Here is a 17616-nt window from a genome sequence, read left to right on the forward strand (position 1 = left end):
TGTAGCACCTCCATTTAAGACATCTTTAGGTATTATTTCTAATGTTTTGTTCATACATTTTTACACATGGTATACCAAAAAATCATATCTCTGTATCTCTTAATTTCTCAACGGTTTTGGCCATAATAACCACAATTTTTCCTAAAAACCTACCTTCAGATGTATAAACATGATCAAACCTTGTGGTACAATTTCATAGTACTGCATACACTTTTAAACAAGTTATTATCCTATAATGTCTCGAAAAATGAGACAGTTATCCCCCAAATCTATCATCACCTTAATTTTGTGGTATGAAAACTTGTGATTAACTTTCTAAGAGATCTGTATACCTATACTCAAGTTAATTTCTGGTAGCCAAATATTTTCGGACAACGTCTTAACATTATATATTTGTATGACCACAAAAAGTGTGCGGTCGTATACAAAAATAGCATAACTGTTATTTGTTTTCTATTAAGGTGGTATGGGTGTCTTCCTCCATCTTGGATTGTAAAAATCATAGAACTAAAGATCCACATTTTCTATCAAATTAGCAAAATTTGATGCAAGAATGCAGATATTTAATGTGAATTTTCATTTAAAAGAACCAATTTATAAGAATGTAACTTATAAATATTATATTTGATGATTTTTAGTTGTTTTTAATTTTTTTTAAATTGTCATTTTAAGGGGAAGTAACTCTAAAACAGTGCATTTTCTGAAGGATTCTACATGGAATTTTCCTATTTTGTATTTTAGCTGGAAAAAACGTACAGTGACCCTGTATTTTCTTTTGATATTCTGGAAGCATTGTCTGAAAGCTATCCTTTCCTTAAGTATTTAACAATTCTATCATTTTGCTTGGTTTTTAATCACAAAAAGGTGTTTTTTCATGTATGTTCCATACAAAATGTATCATTTTGTCACGTCCTGTAGCTTGAGAAAATGCATGGTGACCTACCATTTTTATTATATTTTCCAACATATATCAATAGATACAACGTTTTGGCAAAGTTTGAACAAATTCTATCATTTTTATTTTAGACTCCCAAACCACCTTAAAACAATCTTTATAATTATCATATTAAAATCAAAGCCTCAACATAAATTAGATCGTTAGTTTTCTCGTTTGAATTGTACTAAATTTATCATTTCAAGATGGTTTTTTTTAGCTCACCTTTCCTAAAAGGAAATGTGAGCTTTTGCCATCACTTGGCGTCCGTCGTCGTCGTCGGTCCGTCGTCGTCGTCGTCGTCGTCGTAAACTATTTCATAGATCTTCTCCTCTGAAACTACTGAACCAATTACAACCAAACTTTAGCTGAATGATCCTTAGGGTATCTAGAATAAAGTTTTTGTTTTATTTTCCATTTTGTGAAAAAAAACATGGCCGCCATCGCTAAAAATAGAGCAAAATGCAGTTTCTGGCTTATATCTCAAAAACGAAAGCATTTAGAGCAAATCTGACATGGGGGTTAAAATGTTCATTAGGTCAAGATCTATCAGCCCTGAAATTTTCAGATGAATACCCATGGTTGGGTTGCTGCCACTTAATTGGTAATTTTAAGGAAATTTTGCAGTTTATGGTGATTATCTTGAATATTATTATAGATAAAGATAAACTGTAAACAGCAAAAATGATCAGCAAAGTAAGATCTACAAATAAATTAATATGATCAAAATTGTCAATTGACCCCTTAAGGGGTTATTGTCCTTTAATGACAAGTTTTCACAATTTGTTCATCATATTTGCTAACTTTAAAAAATCTTCTCCTCTAAAACTACTCAAATTCAACCAAACTTCAACTGAATGATCAGTAGGGTGTATAAAATAAAGTTTGTGTTTTATTTTCTATTTCGTCAAAAAGCATGGCCGTCATGGCTAAAAATAGAACACAGGATAAAATGCAGTTTTTTGGCTTATATCTCAAAAACTCAAACATTTAGAGCAAATAAGACAAGAAAGTTAAAGTATTTATTAGGTCAAGGTCTACCTGTCCTGAAATTTTCAGCCGAATTGGGTAACTGGTTTTTCAGGTATAATGCCCCTGAAATGATGACTTTAAAGAAATTTTGCAGTTTTTGGTTATTATCTTGAATATTATTATAGATATAGATAAACTGTTAAAAGCAAAAATGTTAAGCAAAGTAAGATCTACAAATAAGTCAATTTGACAAAAAATGTCAATTGACCCTTTAAGGAGTTATTGCCCTTTAAAAACTTTTTTTCACAATTTGTTCATCATGTTGACTTACTTTAAAAAATCTTCTCCTTTGAAACTGCTGTATCAATTTCAGCCAAACTTAGGCTAAATGAGTTTCAGAGTATCTAGTATAAATTTTATATTTTATTTCCTTGTATGTCAAGATACATAGCTCCTATGGCTTAAATAGAACATAGGAAAAAATTTTTTTTTTTGCTTTGAAGAAAATAGGACGACTCAAAGAACATTTAAATAAATTGAAAAGCCAAAAAAATCATTGATGAGAGATTTAACCAAAAAAAATAAGGTGAGCGATTCAGGCTCTTGAGAGCCTCTTGTTTTTATAGCTGAAGGTATTCACATTTTATTGTTGAATATATGTGGTATGTTCGCCAATGAGACAACTGTCAGCAAGAGAACAACATGACATAGAAATTAAAAAAACTATAGGTCACCGTACGGCCTTCAACAATGAGCAAAGCACATACCGCATAGTCAGCTATAAAATGTCCCGAAATGACAATGTAAAACAATTCAAACGAGAAAACTAACGGCCCTATTCATGTTATGCCGTATGGTGATCATTGGTAGCTAATTTATGTGTCATTTGGTCTCTGATGAATAGTTTTCTCATTGGCAATCATACCACATCTTCTTTTTATAATTAACAGGCTCTATCTTATGTGTTATGACCAAAGAACTAGTGGTTTTTTTTGTCTTTTTGCTACTTGGGCCTCATTAATTCTGCTGTTTATGTAAATATGGAATATTTACTACATTTTTGGGATAAAACCCCTTTTTAATTGTTAGTTTTATTAAGGTAATTTTCTATCTCAAGCTTGTATATTCTAAGTTGCGGTTATAACCATGAACATTCAAGTGTAACGGCTTACTTTTTGTTTTTTGACAGGACAACATCACCCAAACAACAATGTTTGAGTTTCAATGTCTAAAGAGAGCAAATAAAAGCAGTACTTAACAAACTAAATTACCAATGTACACTTTTTTGGATTTACTTTGCATACATGGCTTAGGTTAACTATTCATTTTGTAAAGTGTCATCGAGTCATCGTAGTATGGCTAATAGTTTTTCTGAGTCTTCTTGAAATATTTCATGTATGTCTAGACTTTATATTTGAGTTATATAAATGTGTACATGGTGAATTTCGACTTTTTTTTCCTAACAAAATAAAGGATGTTATTTTGTTATTTATGACTAGACATTTCCCTCTACGGTTAAAACTGTACCAATTATACTATGAAGTTTCATAAAAAAGTAAACCATATAATGGAAAGCTGCAATACATTTTCTTACAGGTCAAAATATAGGCTGAGTGGCATATTATCGACATTTTTATGTCCCAAACTTATACTAAAACTTTGACCTGCCACTTCTCTTCACTTAAGGTTTCCTCAGTTGTCAATTTGAACGTTAAGCATGTGGATATTTACCCGTGTTATCACCTAGCCACACGATATGAATCAAAGAGTAAATATCTGAAATTATTTAAACAATATCTATTTAAATCATATGTCTCCCCAAAATTACGAGGTTTGTGAAATAGTTGTATATATAAAGTGCAAATATAAACACTGCATGTTTATGAATTGTATAAAACGAAAATACTCGGAACCAAAATAAACATTCGTAATTCAAATAACACAAAAAAATGAAGAATACTATTTGGACCTTGAAAATTGATAATCAAAAGAAAATAAATTCACAGCGACAAAACACTTTTAAAAAAAACTACACTAAGCATCACAAATCTTTATCAACGGATAGATTGTGCCCAGACTGTGATGTCATCAATTTGAACAAATATGTAGTAATGTAGGACGCATATAATCAACACACTAAATATACAATGCTATTAAAACACAGGTAATAATGAGAACTCACGAACATCTATCCAGTCGATATTGATTGATATTGCACAAGGTCTTGTGTCTCTCAGACAATGAATGACATCAGTACACAAATTATGATGAATGAGTATAGTTTAATTGCACTATTCCAGCAGATTGGTGATCAAACAGTGAGTTTAATGATAAAAACATCAAATTTTGTATTTAGAACCTTTGGGTGTTGAAATATGAACCCAATTTACTATTCCAAAATTTTCGAAGATGACTTCTAAAAAAAAAATCAAAATCAATATATTTTATCCAACGCAATCATAGGTTTGAACATAGTTTTCAATTTAGACTTGTTTATGTTTTTCGTGTGGGATTGTATCATATTTTCCCTCTGGTTTATATGATCCGTTCATCCTATATTGACTCCTAAAATTGAGGGTAAATTATATATGGCCTTCCAAATACCGTTTCCTAATCGCAATTATTGAATATTTTGTATGTTTCGCATTTATGTCTTCACCCTTGTAACTACATATATATATATTTACAGATCTAATGTTAGATCTGTAAATTTGCTTTCGCAATTTTTTGGTTCTTCCCTCGCCGGGATTCGAACCCATGCTACCGAGATATCGTGACACCAAATCGTCTGCAATGAAGCCGTCCCGCTAGACCACATGACCACCTCTGCTTCACAAAAAATTAAGCTCTCGGTGGCCGTGTGTTACCTTTCCTTGTCAGTTTTAATCTAGCGGCGTACTACAGTACATGTTATATAAGGCATGGAGATGTTATTGTTACAGATCAGCTCAATTATCTATAGTAAAGGATCCTACAAATTAATGCAAGATACAGTCAGAGAAAATAATAATAATTATTTTGAAACAGGTAGCTCAACAAATAATGATGTAGGCTACAATATTATCTACCGTCATCAAAAACAATATTGATTATCATTTAGCCAAGTATTTAGATGCAATTTATTTCGAGGTTGTATCTGTTTTATTCTCCTTTTTTAACTGCATTCAACACAACTAAAACATTTCGCAATGTGTATGACATCTCTTCTAGATGATGGTTCTAGTAAAGAAGGTACATAAGGACAACACGTTTACGTTGATTCAATTATCTATGTGTCGATGTCAGCTAAGAAACACTCAGTATTGGATTATGTGGATCCTTTTGGTTGTATATTATGATCCGTTGACAAAATTGATAAAAACAGGAGTTCAACTACGGCCATTTCAATATTTCAGCATTTTTTTATACTTTAATTCTGTCTAATTGTTTCATAAGCAATATAAATCTAATGTTTTGAAATATTTGTATTTCTTTCAATTTTCTCATACTTATGAGTATATTACCAATGGTGAAAATATATCCTTGAATGATATGACATAGGTAAAGAAATTTACACAGATAGCTTGCAACAGATGACAATGAAAACATAAAGTATGTCTGGACATAATTCCATGCATGTTGAACCAAACCAAAAAACCCGAATGCTCTACCGCCTTTTCATAGCTGTCAATTTTGAAAATTGTGTCCAAAAAATAACAAATCTGATTCTACTATTCCACATTCTTTAAAACAATTCAGTAATATGTTGTTTCCCGAGGTATTCAACAACTATCACTGGTGATCTTTTGTGGTTGCCAAATCGGAAAGAAGGTGGAACTTGGTAAACGCATTTTAGTACCAAAAAAAACAGTTGTGGTTCGGATATTCATGTAGGTATTGTTAAGAACTGTACAAATGAATCTGATTGGTAAGAACAGTAATTAATCTAGGAGGCACATCAGTTCATGAACAGCAAACTCGCTATACTCGCAAACCGCTATGACAATATGTTTTTGCATGACATATATCAAATTACAGATAGGCGTTATTTATGAAAATTATTTGTTTACATTATGATTAAACACGTTACTATAGTTTATCATCAGTACTACATTACCTGCATTATGATTTTTATCATTGACAAACAAGACAAATTCAAAGTACAATATCTATATTGTCAAATCTATGTTACATGACAGTGTTGAATTTTATGTCGATCCCTGTCAAATGAATATGATTTGGGTTGATGTTTCAACTTTGCCGATCTCATACATCTTTATTTTCGTCTGCCTGTTAGGAATTATGTTATTATTATGCGCCCCTTCTGGCAAGAATACGGTAGGAATATTTTATATCATATATTTTCAAGTTTAACTGATTCCTGTTTTAAATAGAAAATACACAAAAAGAGAGCATAATTTGTCTTATCTTAACATTAAAAAAATGTTTATTATCTACCAAACTTAAATTCCCACGTTACAAAAATTCCATTGAAGGCTAAATAATATTCAAATAAAATAACTCGAGTTGATATGGATCATTATTCGACTTTCATTGTGAAGTTTTTTCTTTTGCATGGCGTTGAAATAAAAATATTTCCAGTAAATATATTCTTTGGCACATACGAGTATGACGTCGTATTATGTCACCGTTCGGTTTAAACTTCATCATCATTCATCGTATCAAACTTCGTGCTTATATTTTGTTTCTTCTGCTGTAGTTTTTTTTCTTCTTGAGAATAGATTCTGTTTTGTTAGATGTCGCTTAGATATTTGTTATACGATATCGAACAGTTCATACGTTTTTAAAATTGACACCACTTTTAAAAGTTATGTTCCACGAACACTTATTCTCATGTGATTGATTCTAATGTGATTGTTCTCCTTTGAAAACTCAAAGGAAAACAATAAAATTATTCTTTTCGGTACATCATCAGAATGTTGAGGTTAATGTCAAAGTCATGCTCTGAAAATATGGTCAGCTTTATTTTAAGCTTCTTCTCATAAACCGCATAATATATCGACAATATATATTTTAAAAATTGTAAGTTGAAACATGTGGTTGAAATGCTATGTTATCTCTTTCATTTTTCAATGTTTATGAAGTTGTATGGTGACATCATTCATGATCCATATACAGTAGTGACAACTTTTAGGTTTTTGCTTCATGACCTCATAATGTAGGTCAGGGATAAAGGTAAACTCTGCTATAAAATCATATTAATACAAGATGAAGCCATGATGTTTTCCACAATAATTTATTTACCAAATGTACCATAGCAGTAGGTGGCATAACTTTTACGAATTTTTGGTTCTAAATGCTCTACAACATCTAACTTTATTCGGCCCTTTTAACATTTTTTGTCATTTGATCGTCACTATAATAAGTCTTTTCTAGACGACAAACGCGGCTTGCGCAAATTTTAAATTTCAATCCTGGTATCTACGATGAGTTTAGTTTGTAGAAATATGACCTCTTGATGGTCAACCTAAGGTGAACTAATGTAAACAAGACTTATTTTCTTTATATGTACCCAGAACCATATTTATTTGGAGTCAATGTTAAGACTACCTGAAGTGAATTTTGTAAACACGAAGAATATATATATGTCATGTTACATGAACTGTGTTATAGCTCTAGATTTTACCGACAAGGGAAGGTAACACTAGTCCTAATAAAGTTGAAATACTTGTTTGGTGTTGGTGGCCGAGTAGTCTAGAGCGCTGGACACAGTGCAGATTGTGTAGTCCATCCCATAGCATGAGTGTGAATGCCGGCGAGAAAATAAAAAAACGTTTTTGGGAAAGTATGCAAATTTTAAATTATTGTGTTGATATTGAGAGTAGTTATATAAACTCATTGCATGAATAGTACTTTGCGTGATGATCTCGCACATTTCTTTAATTTCAAAGGTGACAACTTATTACATGTTTTAAAAAAACGGCATGGAAATACATTCTGAATCAAGTGCACTGACAGATCTAACCTGGTATATCATTCCAAATTTGTCAACGGTTTAGTTATTACAACAGAGGCTGCGTATTTAATAAACATCCAAAATAAATATCAGTTTGATAATAAGAAAAACTAAAATTCATTTTGACAACGTAAAATCGCTAAGTAATTGAAAGTAACTGATTACGTCCAAAAAAGAATAGAACACTTAACAATAAATTGGTAAAATGAAAGAAATGACAAAGTTATAGGAATAGTAACAGAGGAGACTAAGTATTAAAATGGTATCGCACCCAAATGAAAAGCACGGCTAGTATTTGGATTAAATTACAAATTACTACCCAGTCTCGTTTTGGTTATGTTGCATATTACTATAGGCATATAAGAAAAGATTGATGAGATTCACCTTACATGTACATCATAATAATGTGGATGAAGGATACTTGTTTTCGAGCGTCATTGATAAGTCTTTTGTAGACGAAAGGCTCCTCTGGTGGTATCTAAGAATTCCTCCTCCTACTATTAGAAAAAAAAACATGTTTGTAGGCATTAATGGATTTTATAGATTTTCTGTTCAACCATTGACAATTTTAAAAATCGATCCCTTTTTCTGCGTAATACAGAAAAAAAAATCCTATTGAAAATGACTTAATTAGCAAATAATTGATGCAAGCTATACTTTATTGTAGTTTTAAAATGGATAGGCATTATTTTCGTGATTATTTTTGCCCGAACGATAGTGAGGTAATTTCTATGTCCGATGTGTATAAATGTAGCTCGTTTTTATAGGCTCTAGATGAACCCGGGGTATATAAAAAAACGTCTCGTCCTTTTTCTAAAAAAGTTCATCGGAAGGTACCCAGACCTGATGATAAATATTCCGTATCAACTTCACAATAATTACATGACGGTCTTGATGTATAGATTCTGCGTGCTGATGTAACAAGGTGTTATATTGTTCTTTTACCTGTCTTTGTTCTATTTTTGTATTATCAATATTATTTTTACTGTTGGATTGTTTGATATGATATCCATCTAACGTGGCTCGGTATTTAAAGATCCCGTCAATGTGTTTATATTATCTTTCATTTTTGCTGGTGTGATTTGAATATGCGACTTTTTGTGTTTCTTTGGTTCTTATAACGTGAATCTGTACTTTATAATATCATGTCAGTAAGTAATTGTTCTATAATATGTCATTATGATATATTTTTATTATGATTTATAATATACGTTGAACCACAAACATCACAATTATTCATAGTGGAATGACCTATTCGTGAATTCTCATAAATTCTATAGAACTTTTGGAATACTTAATATCTCGGTATATTTCTTAAATTAATTCTAACATACTTTTTTTTTAATAAAATTGACCATGTATGTTAGCATTGCCTATTTGATATTTTAGAATTGTTTGTATAAATATATGTGACGTATAAAATTTTCTGACGTCAAACACGCAAAGCAGAGAATGTGTTCGTAGACAGTTTTGTGTTCTGATAAATTGTTACACGATGATGACTGCTGTACTCAAATTTTACTATTTTATTTATTATGTCTGGTTAGTTCACGCAATCATTGTAAATTTAAGGGAATTTGATGATACTGTCAACTTATTGAGAGGATTAGCGCTATAAAACAAGGTTTAATCCACCATTTTTCGACATTTGAAAATGCCTGTACCAAGTCAGGAATATGACAGTTCTTATCCATTCTTTTTTAGGTGTTATGTCATTTGATTTTGCCATGTGATAAAGGACTTTACGATTTGCTTTTTCTCTGAGTTCAAAATATTGGTGATTTTACTATTTTCCCCCATGAATATCTTTTTTTTTTGTTCGTTAACAAGCAAACCACTGGCAATGTGATTTTTCAAATTGAGGAGTTTTGAACAGCCAGCATCAACGGTTGCGTATCTAGGTCAAATATGTCAATTTCAAATTGCAACACATTACAGTCATAGTAAATAAACTAGTTACAATATGTGCATCATTTAAGAGTTTGGAAGTGTTTTAGATAATGAAATACATTAAATTCATAACAATGTGATAACATTTATTAATCTACAGCAGTAAAAATACGCATGTTTTAGAGAATGGGTGTATTTATAAAAAAAAAAGAAGCACGTCATGTTAGAATTGAATATAATTGTCAATAAAAACTTGATAACGATTGAATTACTGAAGGGCAATCCAGCAGTAACAAAATTATATCCGAAGCCACTGGGTAATACATTGCAGCTTAAAGTAAATTCGGCCATTCCATTCACAATACATAAAGGCTCAAAACTTAGTCTGTTATATATGCCATGACGCTGTTTCTATAATCCTTCTTCCAAAACTGCAACAATAAATGACAAGCAGCAGAAAATTTTCATAATGGGATAATGTGAGGGCGGGTAAATGTTATAGCTTTGGTCAAGCTCAGTGTAAGGTTTGAATCCAAATAACCAAACCACACGAGATAAATTGCACGGACTAACATTTCGCGGGCTTAACTAATTAGCATATGAAAGTGGCCAGTATAAAATGAATCGAACAAACCAATTTAAAACATACCAATTTATATAATTACAATAACTGAATTAAATTATTGAATTAAATTCTATTATTTTCAAAAAACTGATTATATTTTCTGAATCGTTTCACACATGACACAGAAAAGATATCCTGTGACAAGGGCATGAAAACACTTAGGAATTTAAGTACCTTTAACAAAACGAAATGAATATCATGTATATACAACGCAACATTCAGAAAAAAAAAAAAATTGAAAGGATCTTAGTGATTTTCGTGATTCAAACTAATACGTCGGAAATAATCTAACAACGCTAATGGCAAATAAGAAAAAAAATCAGTACACAAACGACCACCTAGAACACTAAAGACTGAACATTACTAGTTAAAAAGAAACTAGAAGTGCTAAATCACTACTAAAACATGTTTGGCGACTCATTATTACATTCCGCAACAATTTCAATACAAATAACAATAATTCTGTTATATTTTGTTCAAGAAGACCAATGGAGATGTCAAAGGTGATACACAGGAAAGCATTGAACTTGCCGTATTGGATAAGGAAAACACATCAAGCTGTACACTCCATGAAACGGTACGATTTATTTCACAGCTGTTTAGTTAAAAGTTTTATAATAAAATACTTTGTTTACATTAATCGAACATTTTATATAAGGTAATGTATTTCAAGTCAGTGTTAAATGCCTTGTACAGATTCATCAAATTATTGTATAAGTTTTAACTTTTCAGTGATTTAAATTCTTGATAAAATGACAACATCTGCTTATATTTGAGACTTGTCAAAACATATTTCAAAGCATGCAGTATGTGTAAGTGAATGACAGACCCTTTACTTATGATTAAGTATGAGCGTGAAATATTATTATGGAGAAGAAAGCGATACTCATTATCTTAAAAACTTAAACATTTTGAATGATTCAAAGAGGTCCATACTCAATTGATCTAATGGTTGGTTTTTAATCCATAATTCGTTTCAAAGTTTGTGCAATGTTCATAGTTCATGTATAACTTCCTATGGAATTTTTATATTTATTGACTAGTCATACTGACTTTCTTAATATAATTTCTGAAATTTTAATTATTTGTGCTTAAGGTAATATGAAAGAAAAAGTTGAATTATTTATATACTATGACATGTATGATGGTTAAGTGTCACTATAAAAAAGAGTTTGTGAACTTTCTCGTGAAACCAGATCCTTTTTATCATCAAAATCCAAATAAATTTTAAGCAACTGTATAATTGTCTTTCCGTAAACTATTCCGTCGATATTGTCCTGTATGCAGAAATAAGAGACCTGTTGTCACAAGCGTCAGAGAAAATAAATCGTGATTAAAAAATGAAAACTTGCACTGGAAGTTCATAGTAACTGATTCTTAAGGAACAAATCAAATACAACAAATCATTCAACAACTGTTATGGAAAAGCTATATATTAACAAATGGGAACGAATTAAAAATATAAAAAAAAACCATATATCACCGCTCTATAAAATCACTATTTGGCATGTTTGGCCACGTGCATTTTGCTTGTATTTCCTATCAAAATGCCTATGAAAGAGGATTTCTGCATAAAAGAACGCTTTCAAACCAAGAGTCTCAAATGGTGAAATTTACCGTATCTCTTCGCAAGTTTACAGACGTAATGGTTAGCCGTTATTGCATATTTGTTTTACAAATAATAGCGGATATAGTTCAAATGTTGTAAATGCAATCTTGTCCCCTTTCCCCCCTCTATGTGACATACCGAGTACGACTTTATACCTGGTTTGTGGTAACATGAGCAACACAATTGATACAACATGAGGAGCATGGTATGCGTACCCTTCTAATCACCTTCAGTTTTGTGTTATGTATACTAATGTTTGTCTGTTGTTTTCTTTTTTCTTTTATCTTTTTGGCAATGCCATTTGTGGATTCATTTTCGAGCTGATTTACGTCGGCCAAACACTCGAATATTTATTAGCTGGCGATCAACAAAAACTGATGAAACATGTTTTCGTTTTTAATACATTATAGATTCGTCATAAATGTGAAAATCGTGCATACACAACTTAGTTTATATAGGCTTAATAGTTTCGAAACTATTGAATAGTCATCACAGTACCAGGCTAATGACTTTATACGCCAGACGAGACACAAGATGACACAATAGTTCATAAAATGGTATGATTGTTTGTGTTTCGTCTTATCTAAAACAGCTAGGATGTAAAATAGATTTCCTATCCGGACCAAGTCCGAATGGGATAACAATTTTTCCATAGGGGTTATCTTACACTGACACACAAAGTCCGAATGGGAAAAATATTTTACATTGAAGCTGTTTAAGATTAGACGAGCTATATGAATGATGATTTCGGAATCATTTAGTTAGGAATTATATTTTTTGGTTTTATTTAATTCAAATTAAATAAATCATATTAGGAGTTAAAACTTGAAAATTGAACGCACAGCCAATCTGTAACTTAATTTATACATTCAAATGAAATGCAATTTGTAAGAAAATCAAAACATTATCTTAATTTTCTATATTTTCTGCCAATACAGCAATCTAAAAATTGGTAAGCGAATAAGCTAAGCATACACGCTATATGATTTTCTTCCTTTTGCATGTATTTAGCATTGTTTTGATATTTTTTGTTATTCTTTTTATTCTAATGATATAATTTTCACATACTATCAAAGATTATTTAATGTTAATGCACTGGTAGACCATTTGGGTTTTTGCTTTCCTTTTGAAATGTAACTTTTATTGTTAAGTCATCAGCTCTGTCATGTTAGTGGATGTATTGTTGAAACTCAGTTTTAGAAAATCTTAGTTTTGAACTGTAAATTTGTATAAAAAATATGACTATTGGTTAATCTTATAAGATGTCCTATTATCGTCAACCTGTATAATCGCAATAAATCTACCTTTAGTGCAAACGCAATCATACACAAAACGGCTGTTCCGCGTTACGACCAACTTATTTATACCTCTAATTGTCAACATTAAAACCCAAATTTATATAGTCCAAGATTTATATACAATAGGTTTATCTCCATTCTACAACAAAAAAAAACAACATATGCGTCCATTACAATTGATCTTTATGGCAAAAATTCATAAAACTAAAATGCCGCGAAATATTGTTATTGTCCTGGCATGGAAACGAAACAAGGTGACGTGAGAAGTAAGTTTCAGTAAACCAAAAATCGAATCTAAATATCGGGCGTTTAAAAGCTTCTTGTACGTCTCCGAACGAATAAAATTACATTGTAAGAAAATCTATAAGTGAAAAATGCGATTTAAAAAAGAATAATCATTGAATTATACAATATTACTAATATTATCAAAATTGGGTAAAACAGTATCGTATGTATAGAGCTTTAACGGTTAACAAAATAACCGAATTTGTTCCTATTAGAATCGAAATAAGTCATGGCAGCTGTATATTTGTTTTCGTTAACCTTGGCTTTGGCATTTATATTCGATTATTTTCCCCATGGTTAAATAAAATCAAATCTTACGGCTGCCATGAATTATTTTTGAAATGGTAACATGTTTAACTGTCATTTAACTCGTAGCAAAAACACATGTTCTGTGACACCATTTTTTTTCAGGCATATTATCAAACTTTTCTTCTCATATCTTATATAATAAGAAATTCTCATAGATTTCTTTTTATGCACAAAATGTGTTTCTTCGTGACCAATCTAAGCAAAAGGGCAATTTCGTACGACCCGTAGCTTGAAAAATGCACGATGACCAAGACTTTTTGTTATACTTTTGGAAAAAGCATAGACACATCTTTAGTTTGGCAAAGTAAAAACAAATCTATTTGAAAGAAATACCTATAATCGACCTTAATGTAAAGAAAACATGGTTACGAAAAAAAAACCCCAGGAAATTCCGATAAGTAACCAAGAGAAATGACGATACCCTCATCACTTTAAATTGTAGATATCATATTGGGAATAAATATTATGACAAACAATACATATCTCTCATTTTCATATTAGGGAGAAATAACGGAACAAATTAAACTATGAACTGAGATATCACGTTGATTTCATGGCACATGAAAATATTTCAGTAAATCCGAAATCCTGGACAAAAGCGCGCTAACGTATATTTAAATGACACTTTTTAAAGATTTTTTCAATGGAACTACATGTATCTTAGCATGCGTTTTATTGTTCATCTAATTTGCTTCCAAATATATGTTGTTGGTACACCGAATGTAATTTTTTTTAACTAGGACCATACTATATCTATCTTAAAATTAATCATTTATCTATATGCATTCTTAAACAGTGATCAACAGTGCTAGAGAATTTCATCAGTATTTGAGCTGTATCTAATTGAAAAAAATATATATTATATATATATATTAACGCAAATTTCTCCATTTTAACATTTTGGAGTATACATACGCAATCGTTTATGGATAGTTTTCACATTCATAAATTTTCAAAAACAAGAAAGCAATAAATGAGGTTGTTACATTTGATGTATGCCTTTTTGTGTATCTTTATTGAGTACCAGTACTTGTTTGTTGTATTGGTATTAAGATATTTATATTCTGTCAGTTTTGTTTATGATTCTCGTATTCTTGATTTTCATTCTGCTAAATTGCTTTCTCTGTAGACTTTTTGTGTAACTTGTGTGTTGTTTGTCTTCGGTTTTGCATATTTGATTTGTCTAAAGTATAAAGTTCAAAAGAACAAATTAAATGAAAATACTATAATTCACCTGATTTCGGAAACGCGACAGGAAAATACAATCAAAATAAAAATCACAACTCACGAACTGAATAATCATTCCAACAACGTTGCTGCGTTCGGGGAACTATCTTGTTTTCTATGAATTCAATGCTCTTTGTTTCATTTCAGATTATACAGAATGAGAATCAGAACAAGGTAATACATACAATAGGGAACATAATCGAAAGCAGGTTTTTATATCATATATCTTCTATAGTAAACTTGGTATCCCGTATCTAACCCTATTTAGAGGGGAAAAAAGAAGCTATAATTATGAATTGTTGAAATTACGTACAATATGTTCCGGACTTATCTTAACCTAATAGGTTTCAGCTATACATTGAAGATTTTATCATTTGATTGTAAGTGATACATAATTTGCCTACAACTCATTTTTAACGAAATACACTTTGTGAGGCCAAGGACTGCTGATTTATAAGTATTATCACATGATATACGACAAGTTTCCCATTGGTGACTTATGGCACTTGAATTATATCACAATTGTTTTAACAGGTTTAAGTTTGTTTTTATAGGGAGGCAAAAAGAAAAAAAGGAATAGAAAGAACGGATCGAGTGAAAAACAGGTATGAGATATGAAATATCTAAAAAATTTCGAATTCCGTTCCGTCTGTTCGTTAAAGTCATGCAAAACACTTGATATGAAACATCATCACGTGTTCATTGTTTTTGTCACATCAATTATTGTAAGAAGTGGATTTGCATTTGGTCACACCCGAAGTCATTTAAGTAAATGACAAACTACAAACAAAAAATAATCTCCAGCATTGTAGACGAAAATAGACAAAAAAAAATCTTTGTTGTTGATCTTGTGTGACTGCTCTGTAACTTTGTATTTATTTGGCTTTGAACTATTTTGATCTGAGCGTCACTGATGAGTCTTATGAAGACGAAACACGCGTATGGCGTGTAAAATTATAACCCTGATACTTTTGATAACTATTTACACCACTGAGTCGATGTCACTGCTGGTGAACGTTTCGTCCCCAGGGCATCACTAGCCCAGTAGTCAGCACTTCAGTGTTGACATGAATATCAATTATATCATGCATATTGGTCATTTTTATAAATTTTCTGTTTACAAAACTTTGAATTTTTCGAAAAACTAAGGATTTTCTTACCCCAGGAGTAGATTACTTTAGCCGTATTTGGCACAACTTTTTGGAATTGTGGATCCCCTATGCTCTTCAACTTTGTATCTATTTGGCTTTTTAACTATTTTGATCTGAGCGTCACTGATGAGTCTTATGTAGACGAAACGTGCGTCTTGCGTATCAAATTATAATCCCGGTACTTTTGATAACTATCATTTTTCACTTGGGTGAATTTATGATGCTTAGTACACTAATCGTTTAGATGAGCAGTGCACATGGCACTTGTATAGAGTTTTGTACAAGTACATATTCTTTTAAGTATGGGTGCATATGGCATTTACATCAATTTATGATGGTCCCGGTCAAATTTCGCTTTGATGAGCAATTCATATGGCACTTATATAGATTTGTTCTGCTTGAGTACATACTGTGATCAGGATTCGTGCATTCGTTGGTAGGCGGGGTCATTTTTGTTAAAAAGATACCTTTATGATGATTGTGGCCGAGCTTGGCTAAATGTTTTCTTAGTAGTTTCAGAGGAGAAGATTTATGTAAAAGATTAAAAAAAAATACCAAAAAATGCTAAAACTTGACTAAAAGGGCAATTTTGCTGACTTTTTTGTTGATCTAACTTTGCTGACGATTTAGTTGTATACAGTTATCTCTATCTTTAATAATATTCAAGATAATAACAAAATATACCTGTAAAATTTTCTTAAATTCGTCAATTCTAAGGTAGCAACCAATCAACCAGTCGTCTGATGCATTTAAAATTTCATGGCAGATAGATCTAAACCTGATGATGATTACCATCTAAGCGATATTTCCTCTAAATGCTTCAGATTAGTAAAAAAAAAAACATCTTCAATTGTTAGCCGTTGCGGCCATCTTGGTTGGTGGACAAGTTCATTGGGTACGTTTTGTAACTAGATACAATAAGGATGATTTAGGCCAGGCTTGGTGCAATTTGGCCTCGAAGTTTCACAGGTTATATATTTTTTAGGGTAAACATTTACTTTAAGGGGCAATTACTCCTAAAGGAGTCAATTGACGGTTTTGATCGTGTTAGCCTATCTAAATATCTAGCTTCGCTGAACAATTTTGTTGTTTGTAGTTTAGCTCTATCTGTTATAATATTCAAGATGTAATCAATATCTGCAAAATTTATTCAAAATTACCAATTTTGGGGCAGCAACCCAACAATTTGATATGTGCTGCGTCTGAAAATTTGAGGGCAGATATATCTTCATTTGGTAAACATTTTACCCTTGTAAGATTTCCTCTAAATGCTTTAGTTTTAGAGTTAAAAGCCGAAAACCGCATTTTATCCCCAGGTTTATTTTAAGCCATGGCGGCATTTTCGATTGATGGCCGGAGT

General features: G+C 31.3%; 1 protein-coding gene across 1 annotated transcript in view; it reads left to right on the plus strand.

Moving 5' to 3' along the window:
- Positions 1 to 6081: 6081 nt before the first annotated feature.
- Positions 6082 to 17616, plus strand: part of LOC134722769 (uncharacterized) — a 37169-nt gene continuing 25634 nt past the window's right edge. Inside the window, exons 1-4 of the mRNA XM_063586396.1 lie at positions 6082 to 6223; positions 10859 to 10954; positions 15253 to 15279; positions 15660 to 15710. Of these exons, the coding sequence (XP_063442466.1) occupies positions 6113 to 6223; positions 10859 to 10954; positions 15253 to 15279; positions 15660 to 15710 (285 nt within the window). The 5' untranslated portion in view covers positions 6082 to 6112. The remainder of the gene's footprint in view (positions 6224 to 10858; positions 10955 to 15252; positions 15280 to 15659; positions 15711 to 17616) is intronic.

Source organism: Mytilus trossulus, chromosome 6 (assembly GCF_036588685.1).
Source record: "Mytilus trossulus isolate FHL-02 chromosome 6, PNRI_Mtr1.1.1.hap1, whole genome shotgun sequence".
NCBI lineage: Eukaryota > Metazoa > Mollusca > Bivalvia > Mytilida > Mytilidae > Mytilus > Mytilus trossulus.